A 15473-nucleotide genomic window follows, 5' to 3' on the forward strand; every position below is an offset into this window, starting at 1 on the left:
TGTTAATATTTTGAGAAATTTAGCCAAATATAAAATTTGATGCCTTCTGAGGTAGAGGGTTAATGCATCTAATACATATTTGTATGATTCCAAATATGCATAAATTCTTGTACCAACTCCCAGGCTAAATTTGATCGAGTTTCTTGATTCTCAATTGATTGAGACAGAATTACACATATCTAAAAGCTTCTCCCAAGCCAACTTGTTTTTCAATAAAAAGACAAAATAAACTTGGCAAAAAATTAAACTTGCAGTAGATAAAATGGCTTTTCTTACACAATCTTACCAGTGAGTTGCTCATGATAAAAACACAAATAAGTCAACAATTATTAATAAGCTGAAAATACAAGCAATTTTGGGAGTAGAGGAGACACAAACACAATGCTTGTGATAAATTTTACATACTGCAAGAACTCCTGAGACAAAAATACACACAGATGTGCATATCACAAAGTTATTAAGATAAAAACACAAACACATGCAAACAATCAGCGCTGCAAAGAACAGTACAGCTCTCCAGTCCTGTTGCTGCTTCGTTTTCTCATGGCATCCTTGTAAACTGATAACAGAAGCAGTTGTGGGGGCAGTTATCTCTTCTGCCCATTGCAGCAATTGAAAGCTTTATTGTTCTCACGCAGTTTGATCTCATCTGCTGGCAAGTTTCCTGCAAAAAGAGGAAATCTGCGTGCTAGAGCTCCTCTTTACTCCTCAGCATCTTTATTTGCTCAAGGGTGGCCAAGGTGTCAGAGGGAATACACACTGCTACTTTTCCTGTGGGAATTAAAAGTCAATGTGTCAAACTCTGGCGTTTGTTAATTGAGACAGGGAAGCAGATATGTTTCTGAATGTTAGTTCTTTATCTGTGTCCACTCAATCCCACACGCCTCCAGCCCTGCACTCACACAATATACTGGGAGTGTTTTAAGATGCCTTTTAATTGAGCCAAAGAGGAAGAAAAAAATTAGTTTGAATCTTGCACCAGAGCCAAAAAGACATATGCCCTAATTCATTGAAATGCACCTACTCTAAGAGGCTTATCTAAACTAATCATTTAAATTAGCTGTAAGAAGGTACATTCAAGAAAGCTCCTTTGAGGGGGTAAGGCGGGACAAACAATTCACAAAAAAAACCCACACCACCAAAAAAGCCCAACCTAACACCCAAATTATCATCACTTTACATATTTTATAAAAAACATGTCACTGTAGTAAAAGCTGTAGAAAATGCATTCTTACATTCATGAAGCTATCTTACACTCTACACAGTGCACTATAAACCATATCTGAAAGGGGACCCTCCTCTGTTTATTTTCTGTTATTTACCCTGGAACATCACAGTGGGTTTTCCCTGCGCCCCCTTCCCAAACTGTGCTCCCGCCAGCCAGGCTGTTTGCTACTTCCTGTATCATTTCACCACCGTGCGATTGCCGCCATTCACTTTTCCTGCCTGGCTCAATTCCCCCCAGCCCTGCACTGTGCAGGCAGGAAGGACAGCGAGTGGGCATCTCCCTCTAGCACACTGTCACCTCCCGAGCAGCCTCTGCGCTGCTGCGGCCGGGGCGATGTGGTACCTGCTCTTCCTGGTGGTGCAGGGAGAGCGGCTCCAGCAGGCAAAGTTCTCCCGAGTCCATGTGCGCCCAGCCTTGGAACAAAGCCTTGGGAATCTTTTGTCCATACACAGGATGACTGGAACCATCACTTACATCAGGGTTATCTCTACCTGCTGTCTTTATGTCATCTGACATCTAATGCACGGTTTTTAAAACAAGAGCTTAAAGGGGTTGCACTTTTTAAAGGTGCAAGGAACACTCAATTCAACCCTCCCAGTTGAATAAATAACACTACAATAAATACCCACATCAGAAAAGCATCTCTTTTAAGTCCTGAAAACCAGAAAAGGGACTTTCCACATGGGTGTCCTGTCATCCAGAACTATTAGGGAAGAATTCAATGGAATAAAGAAGTCTATAAGTGTTCTCTCCAAGATCCAGGTGAGATTCTCTCTCTTCTAACATTTCACTGACCTAGGAAGCAAGAATTTGGCACAGAATTAATACCGGAGAAAAATGAGACCAGTGAAAGATCCTGAGCTCAGGAGAACTTGACTGTTCTGGGGAACCAATGACAAAGGCTGAGTTCAAATGCTCCAGAGTCAACAACTCCTTCCTCATCAAAAGATCTGAGCTCCCCTTAACTCATCTCTAGACATCCCTGGAAATAAAACAGCCTGACCTTGAACCCAAGGGAAACAAAGACAAATTCCACGGTTTTAGCTGGAGCAAGGTTAGGGGGTAGTTTGTCACTCCTCTATGACATCACATGATCCCCGTAACATCACAGCCTTCCAGTGACACTACACCTGCCCTATGACATCACATTTCCCCTATGACATCACATCCATCATATGACATCACATCTCTCCTGTGATACCATATCACCCCTGTGATGTCACATCCTCCCCTACGACATCAGAGCTCTACTGTGACATCATAGCTCTCCTGTGACATCACATATCTCCTATGACGCAACATCCATCATATGACATCACACATCTCCTGTGATTCCTTATAATCCCTGTGATGTGTAGTCCTCCTCATGACATCACAACTCCCCTATGACATCACACCTCCACTGTGACATCACATCTCCCCTATGACATCAAAACTGTCATATGACATCACACCTCTCCTGTGATACCATAACATCCCTGTGATGTCACGTCCTCCCCTGCGACATCATATCCTCCCCGTAACATAACAGCTCCCCTGTGACATCACATCCTTCCTCTGACATCACACTTCCACTGTGACATCACATCTCACCTATGACATCACATCTGTCATATGACATTACATCTCCCTTGTGACATCATGACCTCCCTGTGACATCACATCATCCCCGTGACATCACATCCTTCATGTGACATCACATCTCCTCTATGACATCACATCATATGACATCATGTCTCTCCTGTGATCTCAGTTCATCCCTGTGACATCACCTCCTTCCTGTGACATCATGTGCTCCCCTCTGACATAACAGCTCCCTGTGACAGCACATCCTTGTTGTAACATCAAGGCTCCTCTATGATGTCACATCCATAATTTGACATCACACCTCCCCCTGACGTCACATCTTCCCTATGACATCACACCTCTTGTGACATCACAGCTGCCCTGTAACACCACATTCTTCCTGTGACATCACATCTTTCCTCTGATATCATATCATCCCTGTGACATCACACCTCCTCTGTGACATCACATCCTTGTTGTGACATCACATCTCTCTTGAGATATCACATCCTTGTTGTGACATCAAGGCTCCTCTCTGATGTCACATCCATCATATGACATTTTGCTGTCTTTTGCTTTAAATAAACTGCCTTAACCCACAAGTTGCTTTTTTTTTTCTCACCTTACTCTCTCCCCTGTCCTGCTGGGGAGTGATAGAGCAGCTGGGAGGGCACCTGGTGTCCAGAAAAGGTCAACCCACCACACACCTGAACACTTCCAGAGACTCCATCACCTCCCTGGGCTACTTCTTCCAATGCCTGAACACTTTCTCAGTGGAAAAGGGTTTCTTTAATATCTAATATGAACCTTGCCCAACGGAGTTTAAGGTCATTCCCTCACAGCCTTTCACTATAGCCTTGGCAGAAAAGACCAACCCTGACCCCACTAAAACCTCCTTTCAGGTCATTGTAGAGAGCAATGAGGTCCCCCCTGAGGGGTCCCTCCCCTTTTCCAGACTCAACAAGCCCAGTTCCCTCAGCTGTCCCTCAGCAGACATGTTTTCCAGAGCCTTCCCCAGTTCCGTTCCCTTCTCTGGACACGCTCCAGCCCCTCAAGGGCCTTTTTGCACTGAGGGGTCAGAACTGGACACAGCACTAGAGGTGAGGCCTCCCCAGGGCCCAGCACAGAGGGGCAATCAGTTCTCTGTTCCTGCTGGCCACATTCTTCTCCAACAAGGACATGATGCCCTTGGTCTTCTTGCCCCCCTGGGCACACTCTACCTCATATCCAGCTGCTGTTAAGCAGCACCCCCAAGTCCCTTCCTGTTGAGCAGCTCTCCAGCCCCTCTGCCCCCAGCCTGGAGCGTTCCAGGGGGTTGTTGGGACCCAAGGGCAGGCCCTGACACTTGGCCTTCTTGATCCAGCCTGTCCAGATCCCTCTGCAGAGCCTTCCTGCCCTCCACCACATCCACACTCACACCCAACATGGTGCTGTCCACAACTTTCCTGAGGGGGCACTCAATCCCCTGGCCCAGATCATCAAGAATGATGTTAAATAGGAGCAGCCCCAACCCTGAGCCCTTGGGAACCCCACTAGTGACCGACCCCACCTGGATTTCCTTCCATTCCCCACCACTCCCTGGGCCATCAGACACTTTGTCACCCAGCAAACAGTTCCCTGGGCAAGCCATGAGCAGCCAGTTTGTGCAGGAGATGCTGGGGGAGATGGTGCCAAAGGCTTTCTGAAATTCCAGAGAGACACATCCCCAGCCTTTCCCTCAGCTGCTGAGCGGGTCCTTTGTCAGAGAAGGAGATGAGGTTGGTCAGGCAGGACCTGCCTTTTCCAACCCCACACTGGCTGGGCCTGATCCCCTGGTTGTCCTGCCCGTGCCATGGGATGGCACTGAGGAGGATCTGCTGCATGGACTTCCCCGGTCCTGGGTCCAATGGGACAGGCCAGGAGTTGTCCAGGCTGGCCCCCCTGAGCTCCCAACTTCCTGTGGGGTGCTGGGGGCTGCTGGATACAATCTCAGCCTTCGATCACGCCAACACTTTTAAGTTTAGGGGAATTACAGAGGTGTGACTGAAACACTTTTGTTTCCCAGGTTTTAAAGATAGAAAATCAGATGTATTGATAGAAATGAATTATTTAGGGTTACAAATGATCAGACAAAACATCTTCATCAGAATTATTTACTGCACAACATACACATTAAAACTACCAGGAGTACAGGACAAGACAGGACAGTGCTCTACACTAAAGCAATTGTTGAAGCAATTCTACTCAAGCTGGCACAAAAGCAATAATTCTTAAGTAGAGATGGATGGAACTCCCCCAGACCAATGCTCATGGGGAGATCTCTGCTCTCAACCTACAGTACTGACATTGGGAGGGGTCCCCAGCAAATACAGGAATCTCCACACACCCCCTAAGAAGGGTTCTGTTGGAAGAAGCTGCCCCTGGGAAAGGGGACTCGCGTTTTCTGGTCAAAAGGGACAGACTGACAGTCACTGGATTCCAGGGGTTGCTTTACCATAAGGGGGTTCATTCAGGGTGGAAGTAGCACCCAAAGCTCTTCCCGCAGTTGGGGCACTTGTCGGGCTTCTCTTACTGGTGGGTCCGTTGGTGTTTGGTCAAGTTAGAGCTCCAGGTGAAGCTCTTCCCACACTCCCCACACTTGTAGGGCCTCTCCCCGGTGTGGATTCGCTGGTGCTTGACGAGGGTGGAGTTGTGCTTGAAGCCCTTCCCGCAGTTGGTGCAGCAGAAGGGCCTCTCATCCGTGTGCGTCCGCTGGTGCACGAGGAGCTCTGAACTGGTCCGAAACCTCTTCCCACATTCCAAGCACTTGTAGGGTCGTTCCCCACTGTGGATGCGCTGGTGGTTGTGGAGGTTGGAGCTGCTCCTGAAGCTCTTCCCACATTCCCCACATGTGTAGGGACGTTCCCCAGTGTGGATGTGCTGGTGCACGATCAGGGTGGAGCTGTCACTGAAGCTCTTCCCACATTGCTCACATGGGTAGAGCTGTTCCCCAGTGTGGATGTGCTGGTGTCGGATCAGGGCGGAGCTCCGCCTGAAGCTCTTTCCACACTCCCCACATGTATAGGGCCATTCCCCGGTGTGAATTTGCTGGTGGGTGTGGAGGTTGGAGCTGAACTTGAAGCTCTTCCCACATTCCCCACATGTGTAGGGACGTTCCCCAGTATGGATGTTCTGGTGGCTGAGGAGGTGGGTGCTCTTCCTGAAGCTTATCCCACATGTCAAGCACTTGAAGGGCTTGTCACTGCTGGGAGGCTGATCAGGGACCACCAGGTCAAAGCTCTGCCTCAAGTTCTGGCCGCCTTCCCAGCACAGGCTGGGTCTTTCCTCCTCAGAGCACCCTGGGATGGCTTTGGAGCCCCTCCTGCGGGGGGATCTCCGGCCCTTTTCCTCCCCGCTGCCTTCCTGCGCCGGGGAGCCCTTCAAAACGGCCTCTCCCACCAGGGTCTCACAGGGGGATTTGTCCTCCGGGCTCTCCGTCCTCAGCTCGGGGCCTGGGGCAGGAAGCAAGAAGGACAGGGAGGGGATTTGCCTCTGGCTCACAGGGAAGGCCAAGGACATCCCCCCAACTCCAGCCCCGGCAGGACGGCGGCGGCAGCGGGGTTGTCCTGCAGCCGGGGCCATGCTCGGTTGACAGAGCCAGCACAACACCCGCCCAAAGGGCCACTGACTTCCTCCTCACCTGCCTGGGGGGCCCAAGGCATCTTCCTCTTCCTCGCAGCCTCCTCCTCCATCTGCCCAAGCTTTGGGAAGGAGAAATCCTGATGGAGGGGAAAACAAAGGCTGAGTGCATTGGCTTGGGGGTTCCTCCTGCCCAAGTCCATCTCTAGAAGTCATCGGGCATCCTGTGTCCATAAAAACCTCCAAAACACCAAGATTCAGCCCAGAAAAACCCAAACCACCAAGATTCAGGCAAAAACCCCTCAGAAATAGCAAGAAGACTCTCGCCACCCCAAACTGCAAAAAGTTGAGATTGAGTAAAAAATACTCTCAAATAGGAAGATTCAGCCCAAAAAAAGGTGATGGGGACTGAATTTAACCCTCCAGCAGGAAAGTTGTTTGATTTCAAGCTCATCTTCAAGGCGCGCCCTGGGATTGGAGCCTGGGCTCTAATTAACCTCTCCTGTGCTGCCAAACAGCAGGAGTTGTATGGTCAAGGGACAAACTCTGGAAGCACTCTGCTGTTCTCTCCCAGTGCCACCAGTACCTGGGTCCTGTCTGCAGCAGCAGATTGTAGTGGGATGGGAGAAATGCTTTTCTGAGCCTCTGGGCTGGACACAGGCACAGCCTGACCCTGAACCCAAGGGAAACAAAGACAAATTCCACAGCTTTAGCTGGACCAAGGGGGGGGGAGGGGGTTTCCTGAGGGCAGCACTACACCAGACTTTTGTGTGTGTGTGAGACAGGCAGAAGCACAAATGCCTGCACAGCCCAGAGCAGTCAGTGTGGGGCTGTGCTTGCTCCTGCAGAGACCCCCAGGGAACAAACCCAGGCAATAGTTTGGGTTTATTCCTTGCTCTGTGTCAGTGGAATAGAATGTTCCACAGGAGTTCTGTCCACCTCTGTGGAACCAGGTGGCTCGAAGCTGAAGAGAGGAGGGGGTCAAGTGCAAGTTCCCTTCTGAAGTGTGTGTCCCTAAGGAGGACACTTGCCTTTTTATTGCTTATTATTTGTAATATCTTATATCATACAACACTTAAGGATGGATTCTATAGAGTATGTGCCATATATATGATACAGAATATATCTGATTATTGCTTTATCTGTCTGTCCAGACAGATATTGTGTATGCACAGAGATTGTATTTGAGGGATATATTCCTCTCAATACCCTTTGATCTCCACTCCCAAGGCCAGCAAATTCCTGAAGCTCCCACTTGTGTGCCCTGCAGGTTTTGGCAGATTTGCAAGAGCAGGGGAATCATTCCCTGCAGCCCCTTTGCACTGTAGGAAATGGGAGCACTGTGCACATCCTGCTGCCTCCAGATTCCATTCTGGGTGTGGGAACGACCCTGTGGGGAGCAAAGAAATGCCTGGTTCTGCAGGAGCTGCAGATGCTCAACAGGCAGCAGGACCAAGTCAGGGCCCTGGGGGGGCCTGGGGGGCTTTGGGGTGCAGAAGGGTCCTGAGAGAGGTGGGGAGGGGCTTTGGGGATTGGGTGTGCAAGCCAGGACAGACCAGTACCTCCTCCCTGCTCCCCAGATCTCTTCTGGAGCTGGGCCACCTTGTCATGGGACACCTGAGCCCCCCCAGTGCCCTCCCAGCACAGCCCAGTGCCCCCAGTACAGCACAATGTGTTCCTGTCCCAGGGTGTGGGTGATCCCTCTTTGGGGAGGGTTGGAAGGGATTTGAGGGGGGGTTGGGGGAGATTTGAAGGGATCTGAGGAGTTTGGATGGGGATTTGGGGGTTTTGAGTGCCTTTAGGGAAGTTAAAAGAGGTCTTGGGGACATTGGGGGGTGAAAGATATCTATGGGTGGAGGGGATTAAAGGGAAAATGGGGGTTAGGAGACATTTGGGGGGGGTTAATGAGGCCTGGGTGAGCAGAGGAGGGGCTGCACCAAGAGCAGGTGAGTCCTGAGACCCCCTCTGGTGTCCCCAAGACCCTCTTGGTGTCTCCAGTTCCTCCCTTGACACCCCGAGACCCCCCTGGTGTCTCCAATGTTCCCAGGGTCTCTTCATGGCCCCAATTCCCCCCTTGGCACCCCCTATTCCACTGTCCACAAACCCCACCCCACTGTCCCCAAACCCCACCCCTGATGTCCCCAACCCTCCATCTCACCCCAGGAGCCCCCCTGGACCCTCTGACCACGAAAACACCCCACCACCCCACTCACAGAAAGGCCAAGGGCATCTGGGGAAACATTGGGGACAACTGGGGGGCTTTGTGGGGCACTGGGTGATTACTGTGAGATACTGAGACACATTGGGGGGAACCAGGGGGCACTGGGAAGGACTGGGGGGTTACTGGGGGATTACCAGGACACACGGGGAGACACTGGGAGCTTACTGGGCCATACTAGGGGTTACTGGGTGCTCACTGCAGGATCACTGGGCCATACTGGGGGGCAGTGGGAGGTCACTGGGACACACTGGCTGGTCACTGAAGGGGTCACTGGGATATACTGGGGTCTAGGGATCCCCTTACCCCGGATACATTTCCCCCCCGGATTTTGGGGGTATCCCTAGGACCCCTCCTCTTTGGGGCTGGGGGATCCCCTGGACCCCACTTCTGGGCTTTAGTGGACCCCCCCCTCAAAATGCCCTCAAAACCCCTGAAATCTCCCCCTCGACACATCAAAACCTTCTCAAAGTCCCCTCAAATGCCCTCAGAGACCTCATCCCTCTCCAGCACCCTCTAAACCCTCTCAGGGACCCGCAAAACCCACCTGGGACCCCCCAATCCCCCTCAGAGACCCCCTAAACCATCTAAGACCCTGTAAACCCCCTAGAGACCCCAAAACTGCCTAAAAGGTCCCGCCAGGACCCCCAAACCTCCTCAGAGATCCCCAAAGCCGACCTGGCACCCCCCAATTCTCCTCAGAAACAAAAACCCCCTCAGAGACCCCCAAACCCCTTCAGGAACCATCAACCACCCCCTGAGTCCCCTCAGGACACCGAACCTCCTCAGGGACCCCTCAAAACCTGCTCGGGAATCCCCGAACTCCTCCGCTAAACCCTCCCGAGCCCCCCTCCCGGGGGTACTCACAACACTCAGGGCGAACCGCAGGCCCCGCCGCCATCACCGATTCCCGGCAGCCAACACGGCGCTCTGCGCGCGCACCCCGTTTAGAGAAAGCCGCCGCAGCCAATCAGCGCGCGGCCACGCCCCCGCAGACCCGCCCCCGCCTCTGCCGTGTTGGCTGCCGGGAATCGGTGATGGCGGCGGGTTGGTCGGTGAGCTCTGAGTGGTGGCGGGGGGTGCGGGAGAGCGGGGTCTGGGGATCCCCTCGGGGGCTGCGGGGAGCGCGGCTGTGGTGGGAAAGGCTGGAGGGCTCGGGAGGGTTTAGCGCGGGGGGTTCGGAGGTTCGGAGGACCCTCTCGGGGGCCGCGGAGCCCAGAGGCCTCCCAAGAACCCGGAAGGGTGATTCGATTCCTGAGAAAGTCCCTCGGAAAAAAAAAAATTCAAAACCACCCAACCAAAAAAAGAACCCTAAAAAAAGGGAAAGCGAGAAAAAGGTGAAGGAAAAACTGCAAGGGCCAGGATGATTTTATTGCTTTGCTTCAGTTTTCCCTTGGTCTTCTCCTTCTCATATTCTTTGCTCTCTTCCTTTACAGAAAGCTCTTCTGCTGTTCTGTGGTTTTGTGGTCCCTTAGGGGCTTTTAGAGGTCCCTGAGGAGGTTTTGGGGGGCTCTGAGGAGCTTTGGTGTCGCGAAGGGACTTAGGGGGGAGGTTAAAGGTCCCTGAATGGGTTTGGGAATCCCTGAGGGAGTTTTGGAGTTTTCGAGGGAATTGGGAGGTCCTGGGGGGCTTTGGGGGGGAGTCTTTGAAGCAGTTTTGTGGGTTTCTAGGGGGATTTAGGGAGTCCCAGACGGTTTTGAGGGTCCCTGAGGGGGTTTTTGAGGTCCCTGAAGGGGCTTGGGGGTCCCAGGTGGGTTTTGCAGGTCACTGAGAGGGTCTAGGGGGTCCTGGGGGAGAGATGAGGTCTCTGAGGAGATTTGAGGTGTTTTTGATGGGTACAGAGGTGGGTTTCTGAGGGGATTTCAGGGGTTTTGCATGGATTTTGGGGGGTCTCCGTGTCAGTCCTGTCTGGCCATGGCCAAATAAAATTCCTATAAAGCCATTTCCCATCCCACCACAACGCCTCTGCCAGCCCAGCGAACTGACCCCAGGGAAAGGGGATCCCAATTCCCCCTTTGAACCCCAGAGACCCCCAAAACTCAGCACGCAGAGACCCCAAAGGAAGGGGGGCCCGGGGGTCCCCTAAAGCCCAGCAGTGGAATTCAGGGGATCTCCCAGCCCCCAGGGGAGGGGTCCTGGGGGTGCCCCCAAAAGTCCAGGGGGAGCAGAACTGACTAAGGGGATCCCAGTGCCCCCAGTATATCCCAGTGACCCTCAGTACGGCCCAGTAACCCCCTCAGTGACCAGCCAGTGTGTCCCAGTGACCTCCCACTGCCCCCCAGGATGTCCCAGTGATCCTGCAGTGAGCACCCAGTTACCCCCAGTATGGCCCAGTAACATCCCAGTGTCCCCCCGCTGTGTCCTGGTAATCCCCCAGTAACTCCCCAGTCCTTCCCAGTGCCCCCTGGTTCCCTCCAGTGTATCCCAGTATCCCCCAGTAATGACCCAGTGCCCCACAAAGCCCTCCAGTTGTCCCCAGCGTGTCCCCAGATGCCCTTGGCCTTTCTGTGAGCGGGGTGGGGGGTGGGAGGGGTTGGGTCAGAGGGTCCAGGGGGGCTCCTGGGGTGAGATGGAGGGTTGGGGACATCAGGGGTGGGGTTTGGGGACAGTGGGGTGGGGTTTGTGGACAGTGGAATTAGGGGTGTCAAGGGGGGAGTTGGGGCCATGGGGAGGCCCTGGAGACATTGGAGACACCAGGGGGGTCTCAGGGTGTCAGGGGGGGAACTGGGGACACCAAGAAGGTCTTGGGGACACCAGGGGGGGTCTCAGGACTCACCTGCTCTTGGTGTAGCCCCTCCTCTCCCCCCCAGGCCTCTTTAACCCCCCAAAAATGTCCCTTAACCTCCATTTTCCCCTTAATCCCCTTCCCCCACAGATCCCTTTCACCCCCCAATGCCCCCAAAACCCTTTTTAACTCCCCCAAATACACCCAAAGACCCCCAACCCGCCCCAAATCCTCATCCAACCCCCCCAGATCCCTTCAAATCTCCCCCAACCCCCCCTCAAATCCCTTCCAACCCTCCCCAAAGAGGAATCACCTGGCACCCTGGGACAGGAACCCAGTGGGCTGTACTGGGGGCACTGGGCTGTACTGGGAGGGCACTGGGGGGGCTCAGGTGTCCCAGGACAATGTGGCCCAGCTCCAGGACAGATCCGGGGAGCAGTGAGGAGGTACTGGTCTGTCCTGGTCTGTACTGGTCTGTACCTCCAATCCCCAAAGCCTCTCCCCAGCTCCCCCAGGATCCTCCTGCACCCCAAAGCCCCCCCGACCCCCTCAGGTCCCTGACTTGGTCCTGCTGCTCCTTGAGCATCTGCAGCTCCTGCAGAACCAGGAATTTCTTTCCTCCCCACACACCCAGAATGGAATCTGGAGGCAGCAGGATGTGCACAGTGCTCCCATTTCCTACAGTGCAAAGGGGCTGCAGGGAATGATTCCCCTGCTCTTGCAAATCTGCCAAAACCTGCAGGGCACACAAGTGGGAGCTTCAGGAATTTGCTGGCCTTGGGAGTGGAGCTCACAGGGTATTGAGAGGAATATATCCCTCAAATACAATCTCTGTGCATATACAATATCTGTCTGGACAGGCAGATAAAGCAATAATCAGATATATTCTGTATCATATATATGGCACATGTTCTATAGAATCCATCCTTAGCTGTTGTATGAAAGATCTATAAGATATTACACATAATAAGCAATAATAAGGCAAGTGTCCTCCTTAGGGACACACTTCAGAAGGGAACTTGCACTTGACACCCCACCCCCCTTCAGCTTCGAGCCACCCGGTGCCACAGAGGGGACAGAGCTCCTGTGGAACATTCTATTCCACTGACACAGAGCAAGGATTAAACCCAAACTATTGCCTGGGTTTGTTCCCTGGGGGTCTCTGCAGGAGCAAGCACAGCCCCACACTGACTGCTCTGGGCTGTGCAGGCATTTGTGCTTCTGCCTGTCTCACACACACACACAAAAGTCTGGTGTAGTGCTGCCCTCAGGAAACCCCCCCAGCCTTGCTCCAGCTAAAGCCATGGAATTTGTGTTTGTTTCCCTTGGGTTCAGGGTCAGGCTGTGCCTGTGTCCAGCCCAGAGGCTCAGAAAAGCATTTCTCCCGTCCCACTACAATCTGCTGCTGCAGACAGGACCCAGGCACTGGTGGCACTGGGATTGAACAGCAGAGTGTTTCCAGGGGCTCTCTGAAGGAACACAAGTGTCCAAAGAAACCAGCACAAGTGTCCACAGAAGTCCCAGTCCTTCATCCCTGAATGAGCTTGTTCAGCCCAGGAAAAACTGTCTAAGTTCTATTTCCATGGAAGGAGATTTTTCCCACTTTAACGCCGGTTTAGTTCCAAACCAGTTTCTTCATTTCCTCCTCCCAATTTCCCTGAAGGACACTGACAGGGACCATGGACACTGACAGGGATCACAGAGTTTGTCCCTTGGCCATACAGCTCCTGTTGTGTGGCAGCACAGGAGAGGTTAATTAGAGCCCAGGCTCCAATCCCAGGGCACCCTTTGGAGATGAGCTTGAAATCAAAAAACTTTCCTACTGGAGGGTTAAATTCAGTCCCCATCACCTTTTTTTGGGCTGAATCTTCATATTTTGGAGTATTTTTTAGCTGAATCTCAATTTTTTGCAGTTTGGTGTGGCGAGGGTCTTCTTGCTGTTTCTGGGGTTTTTTTGCCTGAATCTTGGTGGTTTGGGTTTTTCTGGGCTGAATCTTGGTGTTTTGGAGGTTTTTATGGACACAGTGATTTCTAGAGATGGACTTGGGCAGGAGGAACCCCCAAGCCAACGCACTCAGCCCTTGTTTTCCCCCCCCATCAGGATTTGTCCTTCCCAAAGCTTGGCCAGATGGAGGAGGAGGCTGCGAGGAAGAGGAAGATGCCTTGGGCCCCCCAGGCAGGTGAGGAGGAAGTCAGTGGCCCTTTGGGCGGGTGTTGTGCTGGCTCTGTCAGCCGAGCATGGCCCCGGCTGCAGGACAACCCCGCTGCCGCTGCCGTCCTGCCGGGGCCGGAGTTGGGGGGATGTCCTTGGCCTTCCCTGTGGGCCGGAGGCAAATCCCCTCCCTGTCCTTGCTTCCTGCCCCAGGCCCCGAGGTGAGGGCGGAGAGCCCGGAGGACAAATCCCCCCGTGAGACCCTGGTGGGAGAGGCCGTTTTGAAGGGCTCCACGGCGCAGGAAGGCAGCGGGGAGGAAAAGGGCCAGAGATCCCCCCGCAGGAGGGTCTCCAAAGCCATCCCAGGGTGCTCTGAGGAGGAAAAACCCAGCCTGTGCTAGGAAGGCAACCAGAGCTTGAGGGGGAGCTCCAACCTGGAGGTCCCTGAGCAGCCTCCCAGCAGGGAAAAGCCCTTCTGGTGCTTGGAATGTGGGAAGAGCTTCAGGAGGAGCTCTCACCTTCTCCGACACCAAGACATGCACACTGGGGCACGTCCTTACACGTTTGGGGAGTGTGGGAAGAGCTTCAGCCAGAGCTACCACCTGTGCACCCACCAGCTCATCCACACTGGGGAACGGCCCTACACGTGTGAGGAATGTGGGAAGAGCTTCAATCGGAGCTTTCACCTTCGTTCCCACCAGCACATCCACACTGGAGAATGTCTTTACACGTGTAGGGAATGTGGGAAGAGCTTCAGTGGCAGCTCCACCCTCCGCAAACAGAATCGCATCCACACCGGGGAACGGCTCTACAAGTGCTTGGAATGTGGGAAGAGGTTTCCAACCAGTTGGAATCTCTACAGGCACCAGCGGACACACACAGATGAGAGGCCCTTCCGCTGCACTGACTGCGGGAAGAGCTTCAACCAGAACTCCCATCTTGTTACCCACCGGCACATCCACACTGGGGAGAGGCCCTACAAGTGTGGGGAGTGTGGGAAGAGCTTCTCCCACAGCTCTAACTTGACCAAACACCAACGGACCCACCAATAAAAGAAGCCCTACGAGTGCTCCGACTGCGGGAAGAGCTTCAGCTGCTTCTTCCACCCTGAATGAACCCCCTGATGGTGAGGCAATCCCTGGAGTCCAGTGACTGTCAGTCCATCCCTTTCAACCAGAAAGGGTCAGTCCCCTTTCTCAGGGACAGGTTCTTCCAACAGAACCCTTCTTGGGGGCTGTGTCGAGATTCCTGCCTTGGCTGGCGACCTCCCCCCAGTGTCAGTGCTGTAGGTTGAGAGCAGAGATCTCCCCACGAGCATTGGTCTGGGGGAGTTCCATCCATCTCTACTTAAGAATTATTGCTGTTGTGCCAGCTTTAGGAGAATTGCTTCAACAATTGCTTTAATGTAGAGCACTGTCCTGTCTTATCCTGTACTCGTGGTAGTTTTAGTGTTTCTATTGTGCAGCAAATAATTCTGATGAAGATCTTTTGTCTGATCATTTGGAACTCTAAATAAATTCCTTTCTATCAGTAGATCTGATTTGCCATCATTAAACATGTGGGACAAAAGTGTTTCAGTCACACCTCTGTAATTCTTCTAAACTGCAACTGTTGGCATAATCCAAGGCTGAGATTGGATCCAGCAGCCCCCAGCACCCCACAGGAAGTTGGGAGCTCAGGGGGGCCACCCCCATTTGCCAGCCCCCCTGTGCCCGAAGACCCCCATCGGACTGTCAGACCCACCAGACCACCCCCCTTTTCCACCCTTCTCCCTGTTCCTTCCACTTTCCCATTGTCCTTTCAATCTCCAATACGCCCCCCAAACAGTTTAGGGGCCCCAACCCCCACTTTTTGCCCCCTCTCCTGTGGGCACTGAAGGAGAAAATGAGGCTACACACACAGAGTTCCATTGTGGGACTTGTCCACTGACACTTTTCTGTGTCCTTTTTATTCCTCTTTTCTCGTGAGCAGCACCCAGTGTTTGTCT

The 15473-nt window shown here is 52.9% G+C and overlaps 2 protein-coding genes across 2 annotated transcripts; one reads left to right on the plus strand and one right to left on the minus strand.

Moving 5' to 3' along the window:
- Window positions 1–5279: 5279 nt before the first annotated feature.
- On the minus strand, window positions 5280–9510 carry LOC116781363 (zinc finger protein 239-like). Its single transcript, XM_032677047.1, has 2 exons — window positions 9477–9510; window positions 5280–6171 (listed from the first exon to the last, which is right to left on the minus strand). The coding sequence occupies exons 1-2, from the start codon at window positions 9508–9510 to the stop codon at window positions 5342–5344; spliced, it is 864 nt and encodes a 287-aa protein (XP_032532938.1). The 3' UTR covers window positions 5280–5341.
- Window positions 9511–9646: 136 nt separating this feature from the next.
- On the plus strand, window positions 9647–14733 carry LOC116781364 (zinc finger protein 70-like). The gene is made up of 2 exons (XM_032677048.1): window positions 9647–9664; window positions 13939–14733. The coding sequence occupies exons 1-2, from the start codon at window positions 9647–9649 to the stop codon at window positions 14536–14538; spliced, it is 618 nt and encodes a 205-aa protein (XP_032532939.1). The 3' UTR covers window positions 14539–14733.
- The last annotated feature ends 740 nt before the right edge of the window (window positions 14734–15473 follow it).

The sequence above is a fragment of the Chiroxiphia lanceolata genome, assembly GCF_009829145.1.
Source record: "Chiroxiphia lanceolata isolate bChiLan1 chromosome W unlocalized genomic scaffold, bChiLan1.pri scaffold_44_arrow_ctg1, whole genome shotgun sequence".
Classification (NCBI taxonomy): Eukaryota; Metazoa; Chordata; class Aves; order Passeriformes; family Pipridae; genus Chiroxiphia; species Chiroxiphia lanceolata.